At 38.2% G+C, this 25618-nt stretch overlaps 1 protein-coding gene across 7 annotated transcripts in view; it reads left to right on the top strand.

The window, feature by feature from the left end:
- PHACTR2 (phosphatase and actin regulator 2) overlaps positions 1 to 23806 on the top strand; it is a 262820-nt gene extending 239014 nt beyond the window's left edge. For 4 of the 7 annotated variants that reach the window (XM_036871324.1, XM_036871322.1, XM_036871319.1 and 1 more), the window contains 4 exons: positions 727 to 788; positions 4212 to 4349; positions 11874 to 11950; positions 14112 to 14227. In XM_036871324.1, coding sequence (XP_036727219.1) covers positions 727 to 788; positions 4212 to 4349; positions 11874 to 11950; positions 14112 to 14211 — 377 coding nt within the window. In that variant the 3' untranslated portion in view covers positions 14212 to 14227. Of the gene's footprint in view, positions 1 to 726; positions 789 to 4211; positions 4350 to 11873; positions 11955 to 14111; positions 14228 to 22958 lie in introns of those variants that run through there. The other 3 variants (XM_036871323.1, XM_036871321.1, XM_036871320.1) reach the window with 2 other exon arrangements.
- Positions 23807 to 25618: the final 1812 nt, after the last annotated feature.

Raw genomic sequence — 25618 nt, 5'->3', positions numbered from 1 at the left:
TTAAAATTCTGGACATTTTTTTCTTAATTCCATCTGTTGGACCGCATTCATTTGAGTTGGCCTTTAAATTGTACTACTTGGTGAAGCACTAGAGAAAGAGAAGACTTTGGAAAGTTAGCATCACAAGAAAATAAATCATCTCCATCAACCATACACCATAACCCCATTCAGAACATTCTGGTTTGAAAGCAAAGTCCAAAGAAATGATTACATTCTGCTTCTGTGGAAACCAAAGCAGACAAATCAAGTATTTTGCTTGGATTTGAATGGAAATCAGCAACTCAGACATGCATCAGGTGGTTCTAATTTGTTCTTTTGATGTGATTCAGATTTTCACACAAAGGCCAGATCCAGTAGTAAGTTTTTATCTGAATTCTGATAAATTGTGCTTATAAAAGCCTATGAGATAATCAGCAATGAGAGGCTTTCACTGGAGTATGGGCACTCTTGTGGTTTTTTCAGAATAGAACAAGAAGTCAGGAAGCAAAAAGTTTTACAATTAGTAAATAAACCAATCCTATAAGGAAAAAAATAATATATCTGTAAATTAGTGATTGATTCTTCTGCAGAATCTTTCGATAACTTTTTAAAGATGTTGGTGGAGTGTTTGATCAATATCCGTGAAGTCAAATAACTGTGGCCTGAGCTACTTTTCTGATTGTATAATCTTTTATAGTAACTAAGTCTTCATGCCTTTCCTCCCCTTTCCCCCCAATTAATAAACAGAAAAGAATGAAGAAGAAGAGCAAGAAGCAAAAATGGAACTTAAACGCAGACTCAGCAGAAAGGTGATGAAATTATGATGGTTACTGAGCATGTGTATTTTGAGATATACTTCATTTTTAAAATGCAAATCCGTGCTTTACATGTAAATCTGATATTTAGGAATAATTATTCCTATTAGTCTACTGACTAATCACAGACATTAAAATCAGTGTAATGTTTACAATATGAATTATGTTTATATTAATGCATAATATGCTAATTTTGAAAAGTCGACAGTCAAAAGTTTTAAATTGCATTTGCCAATTATGAAAATAACATATAATCTGTGTGAAATTTTTTTTAAACGCCAGAAGGAACAAAAAAGACTAGAAAATCATGCAGACGTCTCCCATTCAGAGATAACCATTATTAACATTTCAATGTATAGTTTGTAAAAATGCTCACTGTTTCCATGCAGTTTTGGAAACACTGAATAAATACTTTGTTATTACTAAAGATTCTGAGCTGGGTGAGTAATTTACTAAGTGAACTTGATCATCCAGCTTGCCTGCTGCAGTGCTACCCAAATTGACAAATGGCTTACCTCCAAAACTCAGACCATTGTTTCTACCCTTTTATGAAAATATAAATCTGATACCAGAGCCCTCGCTTTTTTCGGTAAGCGTTAAAATAATAATAATCTTTGGAAAAATTAAGCACTATCAGAGTTTGTATTTCATTATAAACACCTTGCTCAAGACCCTGGTGGGGGGCCTCCATCTCCCTGTGCTCAGGCAGGTCTGACCTGCCCCCCGTTGGCGTGTGCCTCAGGGACCCGCACTCGCCCACAGTGCTGTGCACAGGTCCTCAGGTTGAGCTGAGAGGTGGCCGCTAGGCCTGGGCCCCCCTCTTCACCCGGTTCCCAGGCCCCACCCCCCCATCCTGCCCAGGCCGGGGTGGGGGGCCCTCTCGGGGGTAGGGTCCTAGCCCCGAGGCCTCTCTGTGGCTGCCCAGGGTAGGGATCTAATTTATTTATTTATTGCCTGGCCTGTGTGCTCCACGGGGTGGCGGCCAAGTCAGCTGTCCCCCACTCCCAGCCACTGGAGCAGAGTTTCATGTGTTTCCCCCCACCCCGCAGGGACACACGGTGTGTCTGAAGGTGTGCGGGAGGACGGTGAGGGGGAGATGGCAGGAGAGGGAAGGTGACCCTGAGGGCGAGGGCCACAGATGCACACAGCTGCTGCAGGGGCGGGGTCTGGGGCAGAGGGCGTGGCCAGCTCGCCCCTCCCCGCGGTCCTGGGGTGGCCGCCCGCGCACGCACGCACGCACGCTGCTCCCGTCCGGCGTCGCTGGCCTGCACACGTCTGCCCTGTAGATACTGTATGGAGCTGGAGCGTCGTCCAAATAGTTAATAGAGCTGCTTCTGTGTAAATGCTATTTTAAACACTAAAAAGCATTTAATTTTATGGGAAAAAAAAAAAAACACCTTGCTCAGTAATTCTTCAGATATACCGTTCACAGCTGGATAAGGCAGGATGAGTAAAATATGACATCTGCAGCAAAGAGTGTGATCTGACCCACATTTATTTGGGCTGGCTGGGGAGTTCACAGCCAAAACATTCCAAGGCAGAAAGAAGAAGCACTCCATTCCCATGGAAATGTTGGAGACTGTATTTTGAGAGGTTTTGGTTTTGATTTTTAGGGAAAAATAGCCTTAATTCATCTTTTTTTTTCCTCAAAGATCCCAAACATCAAACAATAATCAAGTTAAAAAAGACACTATAAACTGAATTTCTTGAGATGGCTCTTCTAGCAATTCAATGGCCATTAAGTTACCAGCTACAGATAAGCGGTAATCCCTCCTCCTTGCTCCAGCTCACCCCTGTCATACATATAGTCTTTTCTTAATCCAGTTGGGTCCTTCTGGGAGACAACAGAGCTGCCCTACCCCCACTAGCCTGTACCACACAGAGCTCCCTGCCATAGGTGCAAAATATTCCATAGCACTAATAGCTACCCCGTAACTGGCACAGCCCTGAAGGGCAAGACTAGATGGAGAACTTCTGACCTCTGTGACCATTGGTCACTTGCATTTTGGGAAGTCCCCAGAAGCAAGGGTTTCTCTACCTTCTTAATCCTACCTGCCCTAGAGAGGCAGTAAGAAGCTAGCAGTATAGATAGGACAGTAACTGAGAGTGTAACAGAACCACTTAGATTTTTCCTCCCTTTGTCCATCACCTACCAGGGCTTTATGAAGATAGAAGGAGCCGCTGTTGCCATATCCCTTGTCAAGTAGGCTCAGGGTGTAGACCCAGTCCTAAGAATCCTTGAATGCCTTGAATGTTAGAGCATTGACAGTTCAGCCTCTGGTTTTACTCAAGAGGAAACCAAGGAAAGGGGAGATTTTTGACCACAGAAACATCAGTTTTTGCTTGTTTGTTTGTTTGTTTTGTGAGAGTGCTTGATTTTTCCAAAAACTGAACCCATGCAAATAAGGAATGCCTCCAAAGAGGACCACTTAAACCATGGATAGTCTGGTTGTATGTAGAGTATATGTATGGAGAGAAAAATACTGAAAATGGACCCGATGGGTAAAACATAGGCCTGGGTCTACCTGTCTGACAATACTGTGACACCTCCCAACTGAGAAAGGCCACAAAAGCATGAAACTTAATAGCGGACAGTAGATCATGCCTGTTCAACCAGGGGCCAAGTTTCTTTAGTCTCTCAGGACAATCTCTGTCTGTTCTTGGGCTTGAGAAAGGACCATGAGAGGAAAACAAATACACACAGGGCAGGGTAGATTAAATATAACCATAAATTTGAATTTGACAAAAACCACAGGGGGACTCCAAGCTATTAGAAGTGTCTTAAGGTTGCAGCTGGGTTTAAGCAGTTGTGGCCTCACTGAAGTGCAGTTTTCCAGTGCGTCCCCCCTCCTCATTGCTGCATATCGGCTTTTCTGGCCAAGGGTAAATGTCAGATCTGGACCTGTGTCCTTAGACTCTCATGGAAGACTGCCATAGGCACACCCTTCACTGGACCATTCCTTTGTTGTAACTTTGTGCGTTTCTGAATATGCAGGTTTAATATAGTAGGAACAGAGATTTTTATTCTCATTTCTACAAGTTGTAGGGCTTTTGTCTTGATAATTCAATCTTCAAACCAGCCATCCCCTATCTGGATTACTATTGTGTCTGTCCCCCGTGTCAGAGATGACAGGCACCTTTATCACAATGCCAGGCAAGGTGGGGAAAATAGCATAATGCAGATGGTTGCTAAAGACTGTGACCTATCTAACAATGGTGATTTTTATAGTTGCAAAATTAGGGCACACTGCTTTCTAGTTCTCATTAGAAACTCCCAAGATGCTGCTGCCTTTTTTTTTTTTTTTTTTAAATATCTGAAAGTGACCTTATGTAACCATAACTTTGAAGTACTCTATAGAAAACGTGCCACCGTGAGGCTGTAAATGGTTTACTGAACTCATCCCTATCCTCCTGCAGCTCAGCCTGAGACCCACAGTGGCAGAGCTGCAAGCTCGAAGGATCCTGCGGTTTAATGAGTATGTAGAAGTCACCGATTCACCTGACTATGATCGCCGGGCAGACAAGCCCTGGGCCAGGTTAACACCTGCAGACAAGGCAAGACCTCAGTGGCTTGAGCCATGATTTTATTTATGTATGCTTTTATTGTTTTTCTAAAAGCTCCAATACCTACTTACTGCCTACTTAGTCATCTTAGGAGACTAGGTATTAACCAAATATCCCAATAATTTTCTGCCTTTGATTATTTAAGACACTTAGGTGATACATTTAATAATATCAACATATTTCTTTCAATTAAGTCTCAGAAAAAACTTGTTCTTTGTTACCATATAACCTGCCTGCATTCATACCTGGATTGGGGTGGGGCATGTTTCCCACAGCCATGATTTATCCTTACTCGTAGAAAATACAACTTATACAAGTTACTCTTTTAAAGGGATACGTTAACAGGGGAAAAGGTATTGATCTCTAATCAAGGCTGGCACACTTTTTCTATAAATGGCCAGAAAGTAAATATTTTAGGCTTTGTGGGCCGTCCAGGCTTTGTTGCAGTGGCTCAGCTTTGCCTTTGTAGCAGGAAGGCAGCCCTAGACAATGTGTACGTGAATGGATGTATATGTGGTCCAATAAAACTATATAAAAACAGATGGGGGTGGTGGTGGGATGAACTGGGAGACTGGGATTGACAGTATATGTACTAATATGTATCAAATAGATAACTAATGAGAACCTGCTGTATAGCACAGGGAACTCTACTTCACAGTAGAAACTAACACAACATTGTAAAACAACTATACCCCAATAAAAATAAATAAATTAATTAAATAATTAATTAAACCAGATGATGGGCCACATTTGGCCTATGGGTCATGGTTTACCAACACTTAATCTATATCATGGCTCACAGTTCAGGATAACTGAAATATATAGAGGGTTCCATCATGAAGAAAGACTAATTATTTTATGAGTACCGTGGTTACATAAAGAATTTTGCCAACCATTTGTTTGTTCTTAAATTCTTCACTTTACAATTTTCCTGATCTCCCAAATAATGGTTTCTAATTTTTTGTCTCTAAGCAAAATTCCATATTGAGTAATCTCATGCCACACCCAGCCTTAAAGCTAGAACTAGGTATTTAGTTACACTCTGTGCTGATGCCCTCTAATAGGAGATTTCATTCTGTAGAGCACCTACTATGTGTCAAGCTCATATTGGAGATATAGATTCAGTAATTATTAGCTCATAAGAAGAAATGAAAACTAGAAAGGAGTAAGATTACAAAGGAAGAATGTGCAGAATGGAAACAGAAGGGAAGGAGGCTGGGAATAGAGCCCGAGAAACCCAACACGAAGAGACATTAGAAAAACACTGAAAAGAAATGTCTGTGAGATGGGGAAAGAGAAGATGTAGCCCGGCAGCCTAGAAAGGGGAGTGTCAGCTCACAAGTGGTTAGTAACATAGTGAAAGGAGGCATTTTAGCTGACTGACTGTGGTGGGGACCATGAGAATAAAACACAACCTCAAGAGTCTCGCTGTGAAGAAGAGGTATGATCAGGTAGTCACTTGAGGGAAAATGATTGTGGAGGCTGAAAGCTTGAGTGAGTAGAATTGGAAAATAAGAATATCAAGGGAGTGATTTTTTAATTTATGGGAAATACCTGAGCAATCTTTTATGCCATGAGGAAGGAGCCAAAAGAAAGGGAAAGTTTGCCTATATAGGAGAAAAAGTCAGTAAGTGATAGAGTAGGGCATAATCAATGGTGCAGCAGGTCAAGGATTATGCAGAAAAGGCAAGGAGGAAACCCTTGAGGTTGGGATGGAGAACACAGGCTGAGGAATGTGCCCTGAAAAAGGAGGCTTCCCCCAGGCAGGTGAAATCCCTCAGATCGAGGGCAGCCATGAGGGCGTGAAGAAGACTGTGATACTCAGGTCGTGGGGCAAGCTTACCATCAGTCAATACCACGTTTCCTGTAGGAAATAGCAAGTTTATGTGTTACCAAGAATTGCCTGTAAACTACTTAATGTGATTTCTTGCCCTTAGGCAAGAGCGACTCAGGTCAGTCAGTGTTATTCAGCTGACAAATGGGCTGCTCTGGAGGGTCCGAGGTGGCTTGTTTACATATCTGGTGTCTTGGTGAGGATGGCTCAGAGGCTAGGCATATTAGCAGCTGGGCTCAGCCGGGGCTGTCCACCAAAGCACCGACATATGGCCTCTTCAGCATGGTGGCCTCAGAGTTGTCAAACTTCTTACATGGCGGCTGGCTTGTCCCAGAGCAAGTGCCCCGAGAGAACCAGGTAAAAGTTGCATGGCCTTATCTGACCCAGCTTTAGAAGGCACCCAGCCTCACTTCCACCACATTCTGTTAAGTTCCAGGCAAGTCATCAGGTCAGCTCAGATTCAAGGGAAGAGGAATTAGCTCTGCCTTTCAGTGGGGGAGTGGTGGCAACGTCATATTGCAGAAGAAATGTGAGCTGGAGTTATTATTGCTGCCATCTTTGGAAAATGCAGTCTGCCATATCCACCATTCCCAGTTATCACGTTACTCAAACGTTGAATTTCAGAAAGGCAGGTAGGGCGTAGCCAGGTAAATGATTAAAATCAGAGTAAGTGCAAAAGTATACAAGCAGTGAGAGTCTAAATGATTAACCACCCTCATATGGAAACTACATCTTCCATACTCTAGAAATAGTCCTTCCTAACTCTTGTCTGTTGGTGGAAGGTAAAGTTTGTCCACCTCTAGCTATAACAGAGAGGATTTTTCTTTTTAATTTTGTGTTGAAACAAAAATAGATTTTTGTGCTGGACTTCTAGGCTGCAGGGGAGAGGTACTTGGTCGAGTTTTCTTCTACAGGATTAATGTCTCTTCACGAGTAATTTGAAGGCACATAACTTTCACATCTCCCCTGCAGATGGAACCCTGAGCCCCAGAGCACAGCCAGAGGCCCTCCCTACTCACATCTGAGTCTCATTTTCTCCCTTTGGCATTGTCTCTCCCATTAACCCTGAGACTTTTGAAGGTCTAAAGGACTGCATTTTTAGAACCGGATTTGTATTGTAGGTTTTTTCTCCTTGAAGAAAAATAAGAATAATTTCTTTTAGAAAGAAAAAAATGTTGTATACTTTTAAAAGATAGAAAATAGAAAAAAGGCAACAATGTAAAATGCTTTTAATGTATAGTACTTTGTATATACACAAGTGACTTGTGTTTATTGGCAAAAATCAGAATATTCAAAAATACATGAAGAGGAAATAATAATTACAGTGCACATCAATGCATGGTATTTTTAAGAATTTCTAAAAATACTGTTTTCAACCTAACACTGAAAAAAATAATCTGTTTTCTCTAGATGTTAAAAGATTTGTATAATGTAATGTTATTGCCCAGAGATACTAAAATTATCAATAGTCTTAGTATATATTTTATTTTAGAATGAAAACCCATGCTAATCATTATTATCGTAACAAGCATTTCTGGATTTCTATTGCTTTTTACTTTAAAATATTCATAATATATGACGATAAGATTTATAATAATGTATTATTTCAATAAGTTAATCAATATAAAAACCTATAATTTACCTTTATATTAAAAAAGAGTTTTACTTTTTAACTTTTGAACTATATATCCCATTTAAAGAAAAAAAACTATTGAAAGTAAATATTTCTACCTCTGCTTTCAAAATAAACACTGAACTTCCTGCCAGCCTAAAGGAGCCATCCTTCTCTCTCTTTTCTTAGCCCCACTAAGATACCACTTTGCATTTAAAAATTTTTTTGAACTTCAAATGTAAAGAAAAGAGGTCAGTAGCCAATTAGTCAATAACCAATCAATGCCCATTCTGTGAAAACACTGTGCTGGGTATTCTGGGGAATCTCATAGACCTGGTAGTCTTATTAAACTGCCCAAAATGGGAAAGAGAAGTAGTGGGGAAAATGCATTATTAGTTGTGAACTTGATTGAGCTTAAATCACCTTTAACATAGAATTTTTAATTTTAGAATATCTGTGCTTGGGTAGAGCACTAGAAACAGATACACATATAGTAAGATATCTGTGGCCTCTATAAGATATATATGGCCTATATAGATATCTGTGCTGGAGTAGATGAGCCCTAAGGTGACAAGTAGAACCAGAGAAGGCCATCAACTTGGCTTGAAGACCAAAGCGCCCACAGCAGTTGCCATCTCCCTGGGGTAAGCCGTGGAAGTTCCATGTAGAGAGGAGAGGGCAGGCTGTAGGGCAGGGAGCTTCTGGGTTTGATTCCTACTTGGCCACTTGGTAGATGTTTGACCTTGGCCAAGTCATTTAACTTGGGTTTCCTCACTAGTAAAATAGAGCTAATTATATCTATCCTGAGAATTTAGTAGATTATCTATAGAGTTCCAGCTCATCAATAAATGATAGCTCTTACCAGTATTACTTTCATGGTCAGGCTTGATAATCTAAGCTTTGTTCCCCATTGGTGACATTTTCATTACTCATTGAAGCCTCAGTTTACAGTCTAGTCTAAATTTATCCAATGAAAGAGAATCCAGAATTTTTCAGATGATACATGGGTTTGTCCAAGTTACTCAGTAGTCATTTATTAAAACCCTTTTAATATATTAAATATTGTCTTAGATACTGGGGACATAAAGATGAATAGAACATACCACCCTCCCAGGAATGCACTGTCTAAATAGGTCCTAGGGAAGACTGAGATTTTAATTCCATACAGAGATGTTCTTTGGCTTATTCATGGTTGCCCAGGCAGCAGAGAGTACACTTATCTAACCATGGCGTTGAGCTTGATGAGTAGTCAAGAAATCCCCTCCATGTTAAACATCAGATTTTTATCAAAGAAATAAGCAAAGACATCGAAACGATGGGAGTTCTAGTTAATCCTCATAGCTCAGGTTATTTGAGAAGGCAGCAAGTCCATATATTCAACAAATCACCTCTTGCTTCCAGCCAGGCTCACCCCTGAGCTGACTGGGAGTGATAAGCAGACCTTCCATCACCAGTCATCATGAGTCAATCTTAAATTTAGTTCCAGTCATTTTTGTTTCCTTTTTCCTTTCTATAATTCTCATGCTACCAAACAACACTACATAGTTGGTGCCAGTACTGTCTCTTGTGGACTTGTTTTGTTTCTGTCTTAGAAATACCTAGTCTTGGCCGAATGACTCCCCATTGTTGACCCAACTCAGCACCATTCAGACTTCAATCCCACTACATCAGCCTACGTCTTTCTATCCCATTATCTTTCAAAAAAATATCAGTCCCATTTACACTTACGTGAAGAGTTATTAGACTTAAACTCTGGTCTCGTTTGTATAGAAGGGAGTTAAGATTATTGTACATGTATTTCCCTAACATAAAGGGTATTTAATTACTTTTTGCCTCTCAAAACTCTCTCAGGAAACCTTCTCTTTAAATAGTAAGAAGGGGACTTCCCTGGTGGTCCAGTGGTTAAGACTCCACACTTCCACTGCAGGGGGCGCAGGTTCGATGCCTGGTCAGGGAACTAAGTTCCCGTATGCTGCACAGTGCGGCCAAATAAATAAATAAATAAATATAAAAATAAATAAATACATAGTAAGAGGAAATACTCTTGGAATAAAACTGCGGTCTTCAGTGAATTTTTAAAATGAGTATTGCATTTCTTTAACTGCCTATAATCACATCTTCCTGATATATATATTCAAACAACCAGCCCCTGTAATTTCACATCACATTCATTGCCTATAACTGACTCATCATTTCTAATTACAAGCTAGCACACACAACATGGAGATCTGAGACAATTATCTGGATGACTTAGGCCCAGACGCTCATTTTATTGGAAAGAGCATGGGACTTGAAGTAAGAAGGCCTATCTAGCACCATACGAAGTCACTATAGTATTACTGACTGTATCCCCTGTGCTATACATTACATTCGTATGACTTATTTATTTTGTAACTAGAAGTTTGTACCTCTTAATCTCTCTCACCTATTTTACTCATCCCTCTGCTACACCCCTCCCACCCCCGGCGACCACCAGTTTTTTCTCTGTATCTGTAAGTCTGTTTCTGTTTTGTTATGTTTGTTCATTTGTTTTGTTTTTTAGATTCCACATATAAATGAAATCATATGGTATTTGTCTTTCTCTGTCTGACTTATTTTATTTAACATAATACCCTCTAGGTCCATCCATGTTGTTGCAAATGGCAAGATTTCATTCTTTTTTATGGCTGAGTAATATTCCATTGTATATATGCACCACATCTTCTTTATCCATTCATCTGTCAATGGGCACTTGGGTTGATTAAGGAAGACTTTTTGATAGATATTAATTGGTGATGAATATAGAGAGTTTTTGCTATTTTAGCTGGGTATCAGCCAGATACTGGTTCTGGGTATCAATTTTTACAGTGAGTGAAACAAAGTATCCTCACTGTTGATCTCACTTGTGAAACAAGATATATAGTCTTATCACAGGGAACTTGGGCCCAGAAATATTTCTGTACTTGATTCATCCTCTTCCAAAAAACCATTAGCAAGAACCACTGCCACAGTCCCCAGCCTCAGGTTCCTCATAGAAACTACAGGGGCTGAGGAATATATTTGGAGAGACAAACAATCTACGACTATAGGATTTAAACATAACATTGAAAGCAGCATTGGGGAAAAGCTTGTATATTGTAGAGTGATAGCTAGTGATGGGAGAAAGCCAGAGAGAGGCCTCAAGGCTTTCTTCTGTCTTTTTCCTTTTCTAAAATACATCATTTTCCAACCACAAAGTAGATTTTCTTACCTCTCTGTAAAGCCATTCTCTGTGGTTTGTAATGTCATTCTGTTTCAGCTGAAGAGTCCATTTCTCAGAGGTTATGGGGATGCTTTTATTAGTTATTTTTTCATTTACATGAGGAAAAACTTCTTCCTAGAAAAATTAGGAAATAAAGATAAGCACATAGTTGAAACCGAAAAACCATCCATGATCCAGCCAGTATTGTTAATACATAACTAATGTTAACATTTTGATGAGTATCTCAGCTTTTCAACCTGAAAGGACATAGCATCTCTTCCAACCCCAGCATGTACATGACATGGATTATGTGTTCAATAAATAGTAATAGTAATAGGATTCTACTTGATATTTTCTTTGAGTGGCTTGAAGTGTTGTGCTGAAATTTTTAATTCTAATTGTCTAAACTTTCAATATAAAAGAATAAATAGCAATTGCCTTCTCTGTAGCTCTGTGGCAGCTCGTCAAAGCCATGTTGCTGTGGGTGGTATGACATGCAGAACTTTCATAGGAAAATGATATTGTTTCTCAAAAAATCTCATGACCTGTGCTATCCTTGTGGTCATCGAGGATGGGGGATGTGGGTGACTCATAGACCAGGCCCCAGGGTGAGTTTGGCAAAGGCCTCCTTCATCTCTGCCTTGTCAATGTCACCTGAAGGAAATCTGTCCGGGTTTTTGTTTGGCTGTAGTATAGACATTTCATTTGTCATACCTTTACCTAGTAGAAATTAGAAATGCCTTTCTCCAAGACATTTCATCAAAGAATGTCTGCTTCATTGATACTATGTATACTGAGGAAATATGTGATCTACATAACAATTCAGTTTATCTATTTTTTCCTATTCAGGCAGCAATAAGGAAAGAGCTAAATGAATTTAAAAGTACAGAAATGGAAGTTCATGAAGAGAGTCGACAGTTTACCAGGTAGGTAAACAAAATGCAGTTGAGCAAATTAAAAATGAGTAAGATGGTAAATTTTATGTTACATGTATTTCATCACAATTAAAAATTTTTTAAAAATATAGTTTAACACAACACCATCTAGCGAACATTTCTAAAATTAAGTCTTTTTTTTTCTTTCAAAGAAGTCTGAATCATTCTAAAGGGCTATGTTTTCATTTCTTTCTTAGTTTTATTTTCTGGCCCCAAAAACAAGTATCAGCATCATTTATTCTGCTCTTGAAGAGACTCAGTTGAAGTTTTATACCCAGAACAGATGCTGGTGAGAGCCAGTGTGGGCACATTATGTGTCTGCTTTGGACTCATAACTTAGAGAGGGTAGAAACTCAATTTTTAGAAGACGTAGCTTAGAAAGGAATCAGATTTTTACTACTGCCACAGAAGATCACTATACTCCTACCATTTTTCCTCCCAACACACTTCAGTTTCACAAGCTGCTAAAACCAGAAGGGACCTGAGTGATCATGTAGTCTGACCCCCCTACTTCACAGGTGTTCTTTTTATTTCTCTCATGGGTTTACGTGCTTTGCTATATGTAACAGGTGTTATATAAGATTTTTCAAAGAATTTGCATGTGAATCAAATCTTTGAAACTTGAATTGTTAAAAAAACATACCAGGACAGATGATTACGTGAAGAATACCATGGTAGGTCTTGCTGGAAAGCAAATACCAATCCCAGGACTAGAAACAGCCTCTGTAGGGCAGCCATGCATCATGGTACGACAGCATCTGCAGTGGTTCCTGTTGGTGGTGTGTTCCCTGCTGGGGACCGTGTCCCATGATAAAGGAAGTGGTAATGTATCTTCATAATTTAATAGCAAATCCCTTCCCTGAGGTTTATGGGGGCCTGCTTGCTCCATAGCTATTGGTCCTATAATAATGTCTGGCATGTAGAAGAAACTCCCCTTTCTCCTAGGGATAGTTCTTCCTTATTTGTTTTGTTTTCTCCTGCATCATATTTATTTGTAAATGCATGTAGGGTTTTTAGACATCCTGAATATATAGACTTTTTCTCGATTTGAGTGCTTTATCCTATCATAATGTACTCTTGGACCCATCACCTTCCCATATCAAGCAGACCTATTTGTCCTCTCCTTTTCTCCCTTCCACTTCTGGGGTCAGGAAGAGTTCATGCTAATATCTGACACTGTGGTCACACTTCTCCAGTTAAGTTGATCATCATAAGGCAGCTGGATATTTATGGTGACATTGAGCTGGCTGGGACCTCCAGGAAACTGGGAAGATGCCATGTGTTTGTGTCGTTGAGTCCTGACCCTGAGAGTCCTGAGATGTAGTGACCGCACGCAACCCAGTTTTTGACATTCAGGATAGTTTTACGTCTGTATAGTTTTCCTAGGAATTGTAGTAACTAATTAACTCATTTTCATTTGATAGCATTGTATGAAGAATAAATTACAATAGAAAATAATCAAATTTTTAAAATGCACTTATACGAAAGTTCTCATTTTATGAAAATTAAACATTTATACTCAAATAGGTCCTTCTTCTTTTGTTGTACACTGTGACCAAGTAAAAAAAGTAGGATGTAGGGAGAAATGAAGTTCATTTCTTTTTTATCTATGTATTCTTATGTACACAAATAATATATTCTAAGTAAGCATTCAAACATCACAAAAATCTATCAAGGAAAAGTGAAAACTTCCTTCATTCCTTCCCCAAATTCATCCCCATTCTCACAGGAACCACTGGTAAAAGTTTGGCGTAGATCTTTGTGGACAGTTTTCTGTACATTCACAAACATGTATATATATATGATATATGTGTACATACTTATATGCATTTATGTACCCCTCTCAGTTATACACAAAGACAGCATCTAGAAAATCTGTCCGTGTTAGCATATATTTCATTCATTTGAATGACTCTATGGCATTTCATAGATAATACAGTATGCTGTAAGTTGTTGAACAATTATTCTATTGATGGATGTTTATGAAAATTTCAGTTTTCCATTATCTAAACAATGCTACCTTGACTTTCTTTGTAAAGACACTCTTTTGCATACATGACAATATTTCTGTAGTATACGAGTATTTGCTATATCCACTAAATATATACTTTTTAACATTTTGAGAGATTACTATTCTCTTGTCTTTCCAAAGGACACAGTTTTCATTGCAACCTCCAGTTTATGAACATGACTGGTCTACTCACCTTCATCAGCATTTTGGGGTGGTGGTGGTTCTAAAGAATGAACAATAATATCCTATTTCATTGATTTCTATAAGGTTAGGCATTGTTACATATTTTTATTGATTTTTTTTTAATTTGATGTGCTTTGACCAGTTCTCTTTGGAGTTGTTTGTCTTTTTCATATGGATTAGTAAAACTTCCTTAAATATTGTGGATATCGGCCCTTTGCTACATGTGTCACAATACTTTCCCCCAATCTGTAGTTAACGTTTTAACTCTTACGGTCTTTTGTTTAAATTTTTGCGTATTCAAATTTGTCTATATTGTTATGTTTTGGTTCATTATTTTGTGTCTTATGGAGGAAGGCCAAGATTATAAAACTTATCTTTGATTTTTATATGTGCTTTTTTTAAAATACTTAAATCTTTAATTCATCGGCCATTTATTTGTATGTATGATTCAAGGGAGTAAACTAACTTTACTGTGTTCTATTTTTGTTGTTGTTGTTGACTTTCTTTGTTCTAAATCAATAATCAATTGTCCCTATGCCATTTGTTTCCCCCTTTATGTGAAATTCTTCTTATTAAAAGAAGACTATTAAGGATCAATTTCCAGATTCTGTATTGGGCTCTAATGAGCTGTTGTCTTTCCTGGCACTGTGTCGCACAGTTTAATTAGAATAGATTTGTAGTATATTTTTAAATCTGATGGAGTCTTCTTCACCTTTAAAATGCTATTGGCTGTTTTTCTGTATTTATTCATCTACAGAAATTTGGAGTGTTTGTGTGTGCCGTAAAATAGTCAATTGTTATCTTCAGTGTTTAAGCAAATATTAATAGATACAAACAGGGATGACTGCATTTCAAGAGAAAATCATAGGCTTTTTTTTTTTTTAACAGCTGATACAAAGGTAAGCTTTAAAAGTTTTCCCAAAAATGTATTGGTTAACACTCTTTAAAATGTCTTTTAAAGACACTGGTGGGGGAAGGGGTGAAATAGGTGAAGGCGATTAAGAGGTACAAACCTCCAGTTATAAAATAAATAAGTCATGAGAGTGTAATGTACAGCATGGGGAATATAGTCAATAATATTGTAATAACTTTGTATGGTGACAGATGGTAACAGACTTACCATGGTGATCACTTCATAATGTATAAAAATACTGAATCACTATATTGTATATCTGAAACATATATAAGTCAATTATAGTTCAGTTTTTTAGAAAATTAAATTTCTGGATAAGGAAAAATTAAATATTCATATCACTAAGACAAATATTCCTTGCTTAAGTGTTCTTTAAAACTTGGCAGTAAAGCAAATGTCTCCTGTGAGTTTTCCATCAATTTATATTACATCATTAGAATTGTATTCCAGTAGAGAAATATTTAGGCTCTGAGACATAAAAATAATACTTATGATTTTTTAAGTTGTTTTCAGTATTTCTTTTAAAAGGTGAAAGGTTTGGTAAATACTGCTGAGTCGTATCAAAATAATACAAACATATGATAATGTTTTATATTTAGAGAATTGCTCATGTAGGAGATGGTGGTGCCCTTAGTCTCAGCCACCCTTGGAAGGAATAAACATGCCACGGATCATGACCTGGCCGTTTAAATGCAACCCAGATAGAGAGCAGCTCACTTATTAGCCTTTCTCATTAGTGCCAGATGTTATCTCCTTATATCAAGTAAGACTTCCCTTCAAAATCTAAACCTATTAACTGCCTGTGATTTAGAGTGGTTCATAAAAGGGTTGAGACAGCCCTGCTTCTTCTGCCCAGGCACCTCTTTATCTAGTGATGATCTCCCACACAGTGATGTATCAGTCAACACTGGAGGATCCATTCCTATACATAGCTTCCTTTGCTTCTGTATCTCTGTAGAGAGTCACGGAAAGCTGATAACATTGGTTGCCCCTGGGAGGGAAATCAGATGACTGGGGCAGGCATGGTGGGGGAAACTTCACTATTCACCCTTACGAACCTTTTGAATTTTTGAAACATAAGAACTTATTGCCTAGTCAAGAAAAAAAAATTTAAGAGAAAAAAATGAAGGATCCATTTCCAAAGTCCTCTTTGTGTAAATGAGGAGTCCATCATGGTGGCTTTTCGTGAATAGTGTGCTGGCACTAATACGGTGGCACGCCTGCTCTTCCTGTACCGAGAAGACACCTCTGAAAACTCCATCCTGGAGCACGTTCTCTGCATGTTTGACCTGAAGAGGGATTGTAGTGATCCATTCTTTCATCTAATTACCCCAGTTTCTCCAGATGGCTCTTGGAATTGGAATGCATTCTAGGGTCATGTGAGAAACATGAGGATAAGTGGTCCCCATAAGAATTCATCCTTTGGCCTGCAAAGTACCAGGCTTTAACCTCTGTTCTTTAGAACACTTGCTGCCTATCCAGCCACATACTGTTTTTTCTCCCCCTCAGCAGCTGCCCACCCAGCCTACTGTTCAAAACCCAGAAGACCATTTGATGGGCACTGTTCTATTAAATGGGGCCATTGCATTCTGGAAACAGATCACCATGGCAAAGAAAACCCACTTCCTTTTCCATAGTAAATGGGATTTCTACAATTTAAAATAATTCTCTAAATTATAAAGACATGTAAATTGTTTGAAAAAAATTTACGTAAAAACTAAACTTTAAAAAGGTTACAGCTGAGTGGTAGGATCTATGGTTAGTTATAACCTTTGGATATTTTCTGATTTCTAAATTTTTTAACATGTCAACGTGTATCAGATTTATAATCAAGAGAGAATATTGCTTTTAAAAATAAACTTTGAATTTTGTAAATAAGAACATTCTTAGAGTGTGCAAAGTAGCATTTTCATATATATAATTTTATTAGCTTTTAAATTATTTGCTTATTATATTAAGCAAAGGATCATTAAATTGACAACTCTTAGGGTCAAAATGGGCCTCAAGAGATTATTGGCATAATGTTAAGTGGAAAAATCCAGATACTGACTAAAGGTGTGTGGGTATGTGTATGTGTGTGTGTGTGTGTGTATATATATATATATATGGCAGTGGTTTGTTTTATTTTAAAATTCAGATGCATAGAAGAAAAATTAAGAAACAACGTTAAAACACTCAGCCATAAAAAAGAATGAAATATTGCCACTTGTAGCAACATGGATGGACCTACAGAATATCATACTAAGCAAAGTAAATCAGAGAAAGACACATATTATATGATATCACTTAGGTATGGAATCTAAAAAATAATACACATGAATCTATATACAAAACAGAAACAGACTTACAGACATAGGAAATAAACTTATGGATAACAAAGGGAAAAGGGAGGGTGGGAGGGATAAATTAGGAGCATGGGATTAACAGATACAAACTACTATATATAAAATACATAAACAACAAGGATTTACTGTATAATATACAGAACTATATTCAATATCTTGTAATAACCTATAATGGCAAATCTGAAAAAATATATATATATAACTGAATCACTTTGCTATATACCTGAAACTCCAACAGTATTATAAATCAACTGTACTTCAATGTAAATAAAGAAATAAATGCAAGTAATGCCAAACCTTATTAAAAAAACTCCTAATGATTTGTTATAGAGAGAGCCTATAGGTGTTTTTTTTTCCTTTTCTCTACCTTTCAAATTTCCTAATGTAGCTATGTTGAGGGGTGTGTGTGTGTGTGTGTGTGTGTGTGTGTGTGTGTGTGTATTTAAAGAAATTTTCTCATTCTGTGCCACCTTAAGTTATTACTATCCAATGTGGATTTACGGATAAATTAAACCACTCTTTGAGCTTCTAGATAGGTTTATCAAAATGTGACATGGCAGGAACTACACCTGTGACCTCAGTAAACATTAATTCAGGGGCCCTCCACAGAGAAATGAGAAGCCTGCTTCTGCATACTCATTTCTCTCTTGGGTGATCCTCTCTTGGGTGCTCCATTTATTTGCTACCTGGACAGAAACTAAAAAGAATTGCAAAATGCTGCTTCGACCACCAGAGTTGCAAGCATGGCTCCCCATTCAGACTAACAAAATCCCATCCGGCATGTCATCTGACTTCGGTTGAACAAGGAACAGTGGTTTAGGAGAGTCTCCTCATTTGTTTAACATAAGTGTATGTGCCATGACCATTAAACCCTTTTAAATAAAGGGGAAATGAATTATGCAGGATTTCTGTATATATCAATTAGGAAATTATAGGAAAGTAATATTTTACACTTTGTGAGTAATTTCATATTTTATATTATCTGAGTGAATTTACAGGAAGATGAGGAAATTTTTATATATTAATTTGTAGAGGAACTGTTATGGAAAATAACTATCTTTACCTGAATTCCGTAACTTAAAATTACCTTTTTCCTCCTATTCACTCCCTCTCAACAGTATGAAAGTAAGAAAGATTTATTGCAGTTTTAACAAGAAGAAGAAAATATAGATAACTTCAAATTTGAGTTTCAGGAAAGTTCTGAAAAAAGGGTGGATGAAAAGCTTAGGTATCCTGAGAACACAGTAAACCTATTTATTGCTTCATCAACTTGGAGCCTAAAGCCAAAACTGTCATTCTGTCAGGTAGGCAAACTTCCCCTGAGGTAAAGCTGAACTTCATGTACCTTAAAATGAATGCAAACCACTGAGTAGTACCAAATTTAAGAATAATTTGCATTTTCAGGACCTCTAACCATAAAATTTTAGAGTTGATTCTGAAGATAAGATGCCTAATTTAAATAGGATATAAATGTCCTTTTCTGATTGGATAGTACAAGAAAATATACGGGTTTTTTGACCAGATCTGGGCAGCGCATATGAAGAGAGGTTACATTTCTTTTTTTTTTTTTTTTTAATTTTGGCTGCACTGTCTTAGTTGCGGCACACGGGATCTTCACTGCGGCATGTGGGATCTTTTAGTTGCAGCGTGCCAACTTCTTAGTTGCGGCATGTGGGCTTCTCAGTTGCGGCAAGCGGGATCTATTTCCCTGACCAGGGATCGAACCTGGGCCCCCTGCATTGGGAGCGCGGAGTCCTACCCACTGGACCACCAGGGAAGTCCTGAGGTAGCATTTCTGACCACCGCAGCTTTGTCAGCATATTATTGCAGTCACGGTATTGGTTAGTCATCTTCTTTTCTTCGCCAACGTAGAAGCTGTGCTGATGGCCTGACCTTCCAACAAAATCCAGTCTGTGAACTCCTTCTCTAATGGATCCATGGGCAAATAGTAGCAAATTGGAGTGTCCTGCTAATTTTTGGAAATTAAAAGCAGGACACTTTCCAGGAAAATGCTGGGCTTTAAAAGGTTCTAAATCTCTCCTGGTCCACTGGCTACTCATTTTGTTGCCCAATCTGATTCTTAATTTACCTTCCTCATCCCAGAGACATTACTGATGGGAAGAGAAAGGCTCACTTGTCAGCTTTCCCCACACTTGTCCTTTGAATCCAAGACCAAGCGAAGATTAGGACATTATGGAATGTTTAGTGTATTAAATCTAGCAAATTTGGAGAGGCCTAAAAAATTTGCTAAATTAGATGAGTTTGTATTTAATTCCTATAAAAAAGAAAAATCTAACAAAGAGGGACCTTTGATAGTTCATGGTGTAAAGATCCTGCAGGTGCAGTACGTTTGTCTGTATTGTCAGGGCCCCCAGGGCTCCTGCTCCCTCTGTGTGGTATGGACGTTGCTCCTGTGTCCTGCACAGAGGGAAGCTGCTTCTCATTTCATCCCTGAGGACACCACTGGGCTTGCTTTTCTAGTAATTGCAAAGTTTGTCCTGAGCCCATTCTCATCTAGTTTCCTTTATGGCAAAAGGCAAATGTGTTTGAGACAACTGTAGCAATCAAAGTGTAGCCTGGAAATGTGAACCAGGACTTTTCTCTAGTCAAAAGAGATCAAAGCTGGCAGATGTAGAAATCCAACTGATTACCTTTTCCATTCCATTCTACCCAGAGGACACCGAAAATACCCTTTGAATGAAAGCATGGATGAAGGCATGTTTTGATCTCATAGTCTCGCGTAGGTTAAGAATACAGAGTCTCGAGCCTAGCGTGCCCGCTTACCAGCTCTCTACCTTGGGTACATAACTTAGCATCCCTGTGCCTCAATTTCCACACCTGCACAAAGGGGATACAGGAGTACCTACCTCATTGGATTATTTTGAGGATTAAATGAAGTAATATATGTATAGCACTTGGAATTGTGCTAGGCACATAGTAAAATTTAATACAGTTAGCTATTATTATCTGCCTCTCTTTCTTTCACGTTTTATATAAAAAGTTTGATTTAAGAGGTTTTCAGTTACTCTTGAAATATTTGTATAGAATTTCCATATTTTTCTTCAGGTTATGGTTGACTCTTCCTAGAAAGCATGATGGAATGTGCTGATGGGTATCATAGATTAGTATATATTGAGTTGTAATTAATGTCAGGGAGTCTCAAGATTGAAGTCTTCAGTTATATAGAATTATTTATAGAAAAAGTTGTCAAATAACTAAGTGCACCTGTGTATATGTACTCAGTTGTTCATGTGTTCAACAAATATTTATCAAGCACAGAGAGTGAGCCAGACTCTGTTCTGGACCCTGGGAATTTAGAACATGTCAAAGTCTTCACTCTCACATGCTTATGTTCTAGTGAGGAGACAGACCATTAGTAAGTAAACGAATAAATAAACATGATCATTTCAGAGAGTGCTAAGTGCTATGAAGAAAAAATAGGACACTGTGCAAAGGACAAGGGTGGATACGGATAGGATGGCTAAGAAAGGGGTCTCTTGACGAAATAAAACTTATTCTGTGATTTACATGACAAGAGGGAGCTATCAACACTGTTGGGGGAGAGGAAAACACTCCCCCTAAGGGGGTCAGCTAATGAAGAGGGAAGAGCTGGTGCAAAAGGTCTGAGGCGTTAAAGAATTTTGCATGATCAGCGGGCAGGAAGAAAGCCCAGGTGACTGAAACAGTAATGTTGTCTCTGTTTAACACATGTAGAACATGGAGGTTCACACACCTGCCCAAGGTTGTGGTCAGGATAGAGTCAAGAATTGAACTCATGGTGGAGTTTTAGTCACAACATGGTTTGCTAGTTTTGGAAAACTTGGTATATCCTATTTTTATTTTGACTTTTGGAAAGTCAAACATGCAGAAGTAATATCACAAGTTCCATGCATCCTTCACACAGCTTCTCCAATTAGCAACTTATGGCCAGTCTTGTTTCATCTGTTCTTATGTCTTTTTCATTTTTTAATGCTTTGATTCAGCACAGCAACATTTATTAAGTAGTACCATAAGCTAGATATTGTATTTTGTGAGTATATTAAAGTGAATAAGCCCAAGTCTTTCCTCAGCATCTCACGATCTAAAAGGAGATGCATGTCTATACAATACATGCGCGCGCACACACACACACACACACACACACACACACAGTGATCAATAACTGGTATAAAACAAACGTTATGGGTACACAGAAGAGAAAGTAATTAATGCTTTCCTGAGAGGTGGACAAAATGGAGTTTGGGGAACTCGCAGAGTAAGATTGTAGGAGGTAGAGATGGCAAGAAAGGGTAATGGAAAAAGAGAGCATTTGGGGGGCAAATGACTGGAATTTCGGGTACTTTGGGAGTAGTGGTGGAGTTAGAAACATGGGTTGGGCCACCTCCTAAAGATCCTCAATCACCACTCTAAGACATTTAAATTTTATTTTGTCGGGAGTGGGGAACAGTGCAGTGATATTAACAAAAAACTGGGATGACTGGATCAGTATTTATGATAATAATGCCCTTGGCAGTGTGGAGCATAGATTTGACCTCCAAATCCATGGGCCTGAGACAGGGAAATGAATTTGGAGTCTGGGCAGATGAAATGCTAAATAGAGTTGCATAAAATTGTTGAATCACTGAAGTAGGCTGAAGAGGTGGATCAGATAAAGCCTTCTGGAGAAGATGGCTTTTGGCCTTGATCTCAGATATGAAAACATAGATGGAAAATGAAGGGAGGGGGTTGCAGTAGAAGGGAAGAGCATGTTCAAAAGCAGAGGGCTACAAAATCACAAGGAGTGTTCGGGAACTCGCATGAAGGGACATGAAGCCAGCCAGCTAGCTAGCATGCTGTTAAAGTAGTGCCAGCAAAAGGTGGGGAGGGCTTGAATGAATTCAGAGACAGGCAGTCGGGGCAGGACTTGGTGACTAATGGGGTATGGAGGGTCAAGGAGAGAAATTAGTTGCAATCTTAGGTTTCTAGACTGAGAGTATTTTAAAAGGTAGAACATTTAACAAGATAGAAAGTATAAAGGCAGGTTCACAAGAAAAGGTAATTTGTATAGCTGTACACATGCTTAGTATGTTGTCTGTGGAACATTTGGAAGGAAATGCCTGGCAGGCATTTGGAAATTCAGGTGTAGGAAGTATCAATACATTTGGAGTCATGAGCAAGAGGTGATGAGAGGCTGAAACTAATGAAATAGTGACTATTTGATGGTGTTCTCCTTTTATAATGACAAACCAGGTGTAACCAGATCCTTTATGAAACACCTCACTCTGCTCCATATAGGTCAGAACATGACCCTCCAGAATAGTGCTGTTTTGTGTATTGATTGCTCCCTATCCCGGATGATACAACCAGCATCTTTTGTAGAGGGGCTGGCTCTGCTTTCCCACGTGACGTTTATAATGGTATCCTGTTCTGACAGTAACTTAGAACAGTAATTCAGGTGGGGATGCTAGAGCTGCCTTTGATCATAAACATTGCTGTAACTTACGCATTTCACTGAATGCAGAGTTGTGTTTCTCTACCATCTCACAGAGTTTCTGTTTCATATTTCAGGTTTCATCGTCCATAATGAAGTGCGGGACTCTTTGGAAACAGACTGATCATCTTTGGGGGGGGAATCCTCGCTTCCTGAAAACCTGATATTGCACTGGGATTTGAATGTGTGTGTTTCCGTTTAACTTGGGGTGAAGGAAGCGTGTGGGACGTGCTCCCCACCTGTACAGCCCGGATAGGCCAACAAGCAAAGGGAAGGGTGCAGCGGCTCTGCTGTCCAGCATGTGGATTGATGGTAAGGGATACCATGGTTACGCCACTTATTCTTCATCAGGAGTTTTAATCAAAGAAGATGAGCAGAAGACAATCGCTGGTTCCCTGTTGCCAGAGAAGCCACATGTAAGAGTGCGAGTTAAAGAAGAATGGGGAATGGAATTTCTGAGCACTGGAGAGGGGTGGGGGGTTGAAAATCAGAAAGCAAGAGAAGTACTTCATTATGTTAATGAAAAGAAGAAATGGAAGCTTAAAGGTATTTTCAAAGTAGGCTTTTGGTAGTTGAGAACTTATTAAGGGATTTGGGAGTTTAATCACCCAAGGTGGATTTCCGAAAGACCTGACCCTAGAAGAATATTCTTGTTTCATCATTATATTGGTACAGTATCGTACCATTATTTTTTGTTGTGCCAGTGAATTCAGTTGCCAGAAATGAGTCTGAGTGTTTTCATGTATCTTTTTCTTAAATGCGAGAGGCTTTTACTGACTCTTAATAAGCATGCTTACCCAAATTTTGTTGCATGCTTTAAGTAGCATAGCTATACATACTTTACATTTTTTTTAATACTCCTTACCTAATGTACCAACCTTCCACAAGGATTATAGGACTGGGAATAAAGTCAGATGTAATTATTCGACCCTATAAATCTGTAGCAGGCTTTAGAAATAAATCTTTTGGTCTTTCCCTATCTTGATTATCTCCAAAGTTGAAACCATCATACTTGATCTAAGGAAGATAATATCGACAATCATGGCACCTTTTTAAAAAGTCTGAATCCAAAGTTAAAACTTAAGCAAAATGCAAGTTTTCTGCCAGCAGTTAGCTCTGAATAGGAATGAAAAGAACTACTTATTTTCCATGCTGCATTAAGTTGGATTGCTGCTATTAAAAAAATAAAGCACATGGATTAAAAAAATACTCACCCAAAGACTTAAAAGAACAGAAAATTTCTGCTAAGTTGTAAGTGAGGAGAACCTCATTTGATATTTTAAGAGTCTGCAGATTGCATCCATAAATATAACATTGACTTTCAGTGCAAAATAATCAGTGAGATTAAAGTTATGGAAGATTTCCCTATGAGCCTACAGTCAATATCGTTTACATTAACAAGTCCTCTATTGTCATCTTACTGTTTTCCATGGAGTCACGGGCATAGTATGGCTTCTGCTCCCAAGTACATATGACCATATGTAAATACCACCTTGCATTTAATTGTTCTTTCATGATTGTTTTGTGCCCCTTTTATTAAAAACACATGAGATGTATAACAACAAGACAAGACCTAAATAGACTTTATTTTATTCTCAGAGTTTGGACTAGGATTTTCTGAAATGATTCTGGTGCATGATATGGAAAACTGTAATTTTCTATTTCAACCGAAAAGCAAACATTTAATCTGGTGGACAAATTTGGATCCTGCCATTCATTGACATTTTAAAGAACCACTTAAAATTGGATGATTTTGCTTCAAAAATAAAAAAAAATTTAGTCCCACTTAGCCTATTACAAAAAGCCAGGACCATTTCATAACTAAGAAAAGTAGCCAGCGTTGCTGGCACCTCTTGCTGTACTCAGCTATATGCATTAATAAAATAAACCTAGAATTCTACACTATTGTCATTTCCTTGATAGCGTAAGACATATTTTTGTTTTGAAAACATTTTTCTGCATGCCCAAGTGTCTTTCTCTGGCTGAAGTTTTATCCATTTCATAGTGTTTAAATCCAGCCATAGGTATTAACTATGTTCCAGTTTTTTGCTGAAGCCATGTTTTTCCTTATGATATTGTTTTATTGTCATTTTAGTGTCTTGGGAAAAATACCAAGGAATGTAGTGTTATTTTCTATACTTATAATCTTAGAACATCATTTTAATTTCTAATCACAAGGCCCCTATAAAAATGGTAAATATAAGACATCACTGTTTTATCACTCAAGATACATATCATAGAAAGTCTCTATTTGGTTGATAAAAGGAACAGTTTTTTTCCCACTAGCAGTACATGTGATACAGTTTTTTTATTCCCTACACTGAGATGCTCTTGGTACAAAAATGAAACTCTGGTCCCTCAATATATTGTTTTCCTTGTATGGTATGTCAGATTTATGAACTACCCATACTTTTTCTTCTAGTGATTGACATGTTTAGGGAAAAGTTTAAAAGTCAAAAAAATTAACCACTACTAGTTTAATTTTTAAGAATTGGAACCACAAATTATTTCATTAGAATGATCCTTTAAATAAAAAGCTATGGAAAGAATGGAAGGATTATGAGCTAAGCTATATGTTGCAGAATGAAGCTCTACTTTAATAGCTAATTTTATTCACTTTTTTTTAATATCTTTCTTGGACTATAATTGCTTTACAATGTTGTGTTAGTTTCTGCTGTACAACAAACAAAGTGAACCAGCTATATGTATACATATATCCCCATATCCCCAGTAGCTA

The sequence above is a fragment of the Balaenoptera musculus genome, chromosome 12, assembly GCF_009873245.2.
Source record: "Balaenoptera musculus isolate JJ_BM4_2016_0621 chromosome 12, mBalMus1.pri.v3, whole genome shotgun sequence".
Classification (NCBI taxonomy): Eukaryota; Metazoa; Chordata; class Mammalia; order Artiodactyla; family Balaenopteridae; genus Balaenoptera; species Balaenoptera musculus.
Note: the sequence above shows the minus strand (reverse complement) of the source record. Positions and strands in the feature narration are given on the sequence as shown.